This window comes from Sinocyclocheilus anshuiensis, unplaced genomic scaffold (assembly GCF_001515605.1).
Source record: "Sinocyclocheilus anshuiensis isolate Anshui unplaced genomic scaffold, SAMN03320099.WGS_v1.1 scaffold66, whole genome shotgun sequence".
NCBI classification, from domain to species: Eukaryota; Metazoa; Chordata; class Actinopteri; order Cypriniformes; family Cyprinidae; genus Sinocyclocheilus; species Sinocyclocheilus anshuiensis.
Window position 1 is genome coordinate 38,459 of NW_015542325.1, and position 6,055 is coordinate 44,513.

At 39.6% G+C, this 6,055-nt stretch overlaps 1 protein-coding gene across 1 annotated transcript in view; it reads left to right on the top strand.

Moving 5' to 3' along the window:
* Window positions 1-375: 375 nt before the first annotated feature.
* The window catches only part of LOC107690967 (NACHT, LRR and PYD domains-containing protein 12-like), a 19,663-nt gene continuing 13,983 nt past the window's right edge, over window positions 376-6,055 (top strand). Inside the window, exons 1-4 of the mRNA XM_016489406.1 lie at window positions 376-411; window positions 849-1,034; window positions 2,221-2,313; window positions 3,110-3,232. Coding sequence (XP_016344892.1) covers window positions 892-1,034; window positions 2,221-2,313; window positions 3,110-3,232 — 359 coding nt within the window. The 5' untranslated portion in view covers window positions 376-411; window positions 849-891. The remainder of the gene's footprint in view (window positions 412-848; window positions 1,035-2,220; window positions 2,314-3,109; window positions 3,233-6,055) is intronic.

Genomic DNA, 6,055 nt, shown 5'->3' on the forward strand with positions numbered 1-6,055 from the left:
GCACTCTTACAACAATCCACGACATATTGCAATATAGACACAATATAGTAAACCCTGTCATAATTAATCAACAGTAGATCATAAGTAATTGTTTGAAATAAATGTGAAACACTCATGTTTATTTAACTAAATCATAGCCTTTTGAAGATCAATAATCACATTAAGCCATAGCCATTCCTGTTTTTCCGTCCCAAAATGTAAGACCTCTTAAAATATGCTCCTAAAATACATTTTACATTTTGCAAACGTCAATTTGTATTCACAAATATACACTCACCCACTGGAAAAAGAAGTTAGCGAGTTGAGATCAGACTCATGTGTGAGTCATCAGCTTCAGATGTGCACTGACATCACCTCAGCTGAACAAACCGAAAGCGAAAGACTGATCAAACTCCAACTAAAGTCTTCAGGGTAAGTTCATGTCATATTCTGTTATCAGAACAGACAAATTTCACAATAATTTTTACAAACTCTATAAACAAAGATGAAGCAGATTGATTGTATTGATCGTTATAATATTATTATTGTTCATATTCAACAATAAATAAAGCAACATGACATACATCGTATATTTCATGACATAGGTCAAATAGTTATTAGTTCGAACCCAGATATGTCTTTAAATATTTGTTAGTTTCTATTAATTCATTCTACTGGTACTATTGTCATTATGTTACGAGTTGATATGTAGTCTGCTGAAGTTCACTTCATAAAATCATCCACTTCAAAAATCTGTTAATCTGTTCACTACTCATCAATACTGTTATGCAGTGGTTCGCAATAATGCAAGAACGTGTAAGCCACTTTATCAGGTGTTCAGTTGTGTGTTTTTTCCTCTCTAAATGCAGAACTGAAATCTTTATAAATACATAGAAGAAGACTGGCTCTAAAATGAGTCTCTATGAGGAGAGAGAGGAGGATGTTGATCACTATCAGAACCAGAGAGCAGCACCTCCAGAGCCCAGCTGTGTGAGTGATGCATCCATGGGACAACCCATTTATTTCAGTAAAGGAACAGGGACCTTCGACCTCAGGTGAGACAATAACCAGCACTGGAGATATCTTAATCTAGTGATGCTCAACTCTTCTAAGTTACTGGACCCTCATCAAAACCCTCCAAATATCTTATAATTTTTTAATTATTTGTGACGAGTGGGGCGGGGCCGAGAGCTGTGGGAACGGAGCGAGGCCGGTGGAGTAATTGCTAATGCGCGACACCTGCTGGAACCGGTTTTCCGCTCTCCCTTCTCTCATCTCTGTCTCTCCTCATCCTTCCGTCTCCTTTTCTCTCGCCTCGTCTGTCTGTCCTTTACCCCCAGGTATGCCACGGCCGCTGTGATCGGCTCCCCCGGTGGGGAGAGGGGGGGAGTAGAGTGCAGTCTCAGGAGTACCCCCCGGCCTGCGAGGGGCGATGGGGGTATGTGACGAGTGGGGGCGGGGCCGAGAGCCATGGGAACAGAGCGAGGCCGATGGAGTAATTGATAATGAGCGACACCTGCACCACTCACCGGTCTCGAGTCCCACGGAGGAGCTCCGGAAGGATAAAAGGGCCGAGAGCCGTGGGAACGGAGCGAGGCCGGTGGAGTAATTGCTAATGCGCGACACCTGCGCCACTCACCGGTCTCGAGTCCCACGGAGGAGCTCCAGAAGGATAAAAGAAGGAGTGACAACAGTGTTGGACGAGAGAGGACCAAGCCTGGATTTTATTTTGTGTTTTGCTTGTGCGTGAAGGGGGCTGTCGCGCTGTTTTGTGTTTATTTTATTATTAAAGTTTTGTTTAAATGTCCGCCGGTTCCCGCCTCCTTCTTGCCATGACTACGGACTGTTACATTATTATTTATTCATTTTGACTTTGTTTTATTTAAAAATATACTGAAAGTTTCATATGCCAATATGCTAATAAATATTTTGTACTTTTTCAATATTACCCTTCTTTTCTTTTCTTATACTTTTCAAACCCTTAAAATATCTCCAAAAGAGAGATATAATATTATGACACACCATGTGAATCAGGGGTTTAATCTAAATTTTCTGAAGTGATACGATCACATTTCATGATGAACAGGTTTAAATTTAAGCCTCACATTTAAACCTCATTGGTTCTCATGTCGACCAAATGTCATGATGTTTGAGGATCTTAGATATTCACAGAGAAAAAAAAAAAACAAAGAAACATATTACATATTTTTAATCATATAAATTATTGATGTTTTTCCTCAGTATCAATGGAAGAAAGAGAAAAAGAATAGCATGTCCAGAGCCCATATATCAGCCTCCTGATCTAAGTGACGGACCAATGACCTTTAAACCCAGGTGAGACAATTACCAGTACTGCAGACAAGAGACAGATTTAAACATCAGGGTAGGGCTGCAACAGCTAGTATGTAACTAACTCTTTACTATGGTTGCAACATTTGTTAAACTAGACCATAGCTAGTAAGTCGGTATCTCTCTGTAATGTGTAGTCACATAATATCATGTTCACCTTCAATGGTCCAACAGTAGCCATCAAATTCATGAGTAGAAGGAAGTTGTGTTGAAATACCATGAATAATCCATATCTAAAGGATTGTAGTCTGCCAGGTAAAACATGAGGTTACAGGTACAATTCAATCAGCCTGCTGTTTTATTCCAGCCATTACTCCTGTGGCCTGTTACACAAAGCTAGTTGAACATACTCTGCGTTTCAGAGAAGATTCAGAGTTGATAAAACCAAAACAAATCTGCCCTGCTTTGGATCAGGTTCAGCAGGCTCACAATGCTTGCTATAAACATTCTCTGTCAGCTCAGGATGATTGAATGCTGATTGGATGCTGAAGATTTGGATATCATGAATTTAAATACATTTAAAAGGCAGGAAGAAACAACGCTGCAGTCATGAATGTTTGAGAAGGCAGTTGAAAGAAACTTTAACGACTATGTGAATGCAAGTAAATCAACTGGTGTCAAGCTTCAAAAAGATAAAAAAATGTGCCATAAAAATAGTTCAAGGGCGAGATGTTCATGGGCCCCCAGGCCCCAGTGCAACTGCCCCACCTGCACTGCCAGTAGTTACACCACTGATCAGAGGTAAAATCACATAATCTGAATTGTTGATGTTTTTTTTCAGTATCACTAGAAAAAAGAGAAAAAGAGCAGCATCTCCAGAGTCCAGCTGTGTGTCTTTGGAGAGTGACAGATCAATAAATCAGCCTCCAAATCTAAGTGAAGGATCAGTGACCTTTAAACCCAGGTGAGACCATAACCACTACTGCAGACAAGAATTATTATTTAGTCAGATTTTTTTATTTACTGGACCCCTATCATATTTCAAACAACTATAGGGGTTGGAATTTAAGTAAAAGGGAAGTATATAAAGTTTTGATTTGGGGCATTAGCCCCAAATGAACTCCGAGTTCATGGTGAACACAAAGACATTCTCAACAGAGTGCCGAATCCAAGACTCACCATGCTTAGAAGCTAAGGTCACTAAGAAGAACCATGCCATAAACATGATTTTGTTCTTATACCAGTTAAATGCAAACCCTGCCCCACAGCCGATTTCACTAGTCAACTAAATCACGTCAAGAAAAGTTCAGACGTTAAAATAACTGATGGTTTCGATCGCTACAAACAGTAATGCTATTGTCACATATCTGTGTCGAAGGCACGGACACGATGGTTCATACTGGCCATCCCAGATAGCAAGAAGTTTTGGGACAAATGTAAACGATTTCTGTCACATCTGGCCTAGATATGGCATGGCTGAACACATGTGGGCCAAATATTCACTATATATATTTTGCCATTGCTTTAGAATTGGAGGGAATTTTCTTTTGGATCACATATGTGATTAGGTATATGGTCCAGATGAGCGCACACAACTGAGAACCATACTGGATGTAGCTTAGCTATGGGACACCAGAAAGGCTACTTGTCTGGCCGAAACATTGGTAACAAATAAACAGTGTTTAAGGGTGCTTTCACACCTGTAGATCGATTGCTTTGTTCAGAAACGGATTAAAATTATTACAATATTGCTTTTTATTCTTGGTGCGGTTCGCTTTCACATGGCAAAGTTTCTAAACGGACCAAATTTGTTAATACAAGTCACGCGCGTGTAAACTGTTCTCTTATTGGTCAAAGTTTCACGGTTTATTTTCCGGGATTCCACCACGGCTGTCATCCGTCAGGATGGAACAACAACAGCTTTTCTTTTTTTTTTGTAGCTGTCCTTATATTAATTTATCACTTTGAGCAGGAGTCCAGGATTCATCGGGAAAACATTTTTAAAATGCACCTACTACAAAGAAGAGCAATAAGACGGCATTTTAAAATAAACAAGTGCGCTTTGATTTTGAATGGCAAAGACGTGCTCACCCACAGACACTCGCAGGTTCATTTTGAGGTATTAGCAAAACAACAAAGCTAATGCTTTTCACGGTACTTACGTAATTACCCATTATACATTGTGATATAGCCTGGTTCGTTGGTCTGTTGGATTGGATTGCTTTCTCACTACAACCGAACCGCTCCAGAGTTCGTTTTCAATCGAGCCGAGGCCACCTCGTTCAGGCGATCTCGGACCGATTGTTTTGGCGCGGATCCGAGTGCCGCCAGGTTCCGAAACAACGGGCCAGGTGTGAAAGCACCCTAAGGGAGTGTGCAGTTATATTTCTTCTTCATTTAAACATTTGGTTTTAAAACATGAAACCTGCTATAATCATGTGTTAGGTTTGTGGCAGTGCACATCTCAGCCTATTCTATAATGTTTATTGGTTGCTTTCTTTGCTTTAGCGTATACCTTGAATTCTTATTGGTGGGTTAATAAAAATATGATTGATAACTATGTTTATTTTTGTTTAATGTAATTTATATCATACATCCACCTAGTGGACAATCATCCTTGTTCCTCACAAGTTCAATATTGTTTACAGTATATTGATGCAAAAAAAAAAAAGACTAATCAAACTTAAAAAACATAAGATCTTTAAACAAAATACCTGTATTATTACAGCCATATTGTCTCTTTTTTTATGTAGCACTCCCTATAGAAGATACATAGGATATTTACGTTTCCCATATCAACTCCTGCTTCTGGAGACACCACATACCATGCAGCTAATCTTTTAATAAATATTTCACATTCTGGTATGCTTGAACTGAATAGGGTGGCAGCAATATATGAAATCTCTCCACATGGATTTTGCACGTCTGGTTTGTTGTAGTCACATGCATATAAATGGAAGTGTGTTCGACTTTATGTGGCACTGCTCAGATGGATCAGCGTCTGACTTCTGTGGAAAAGAAACTGTGGTAAACACCACGCACCACGCAAGTGTCAGTACAGAAAGCAGAAAGTATTCGACTTCACAACAGAGTTGGGTTCCATCTGCAATCAAACAAACTTGCCTTGAATTTCTTACTATATGCTCCCCATTTTGGAAACTAAAGCTTCTTTGTGAATTATGCAGTGCATTGTGTGAAAGTTGGTGTGAATCGGTTTGATTTGAGATTAGCCTAAATATTCATTGTCATCCATCACTGTCATCACCTGTATCACCTGTATGTGCATTAACAGTATCTGAATCACTCTGGCTCACTGCAGGAAACCGTGCATTCTCATTATTTAGTAAGTAAGGAGGCATTTGAGGTAAAGAGTAAATTGTGGAACCTCATTTTATGAACGAACAAACATCGAGAGACTAATAGAATTTTCAGTAAATTCCATTTATAAAGCTTGTTCTAGCTGATCTGGAATAGCGTCTGTATAAAAATAGTCTGGGCCTATTGAGCTGTTTACAAGGCTTAAAGTTCTCCGGCACCATGCCGGATCTCCAGCATGCAGCATTTGGCAGCGGAAAAAAATAATCCTACATTTAAAAAAAACTTGTTGATGCGCACAATAGTATCCAATTGCAGTCGCAGCCCTGATGAATAGAGATGTGCGACATGTTGAAAAAGCTGCAAGGCGCAATGTTCAAAGATGTCCATTTAGCGCATTTACATAGAAAAACTAATTAAAAAGCAGCGGAGCTTTGTAAACAGCTCAGAGTAATCATGTCATCTCCATAAG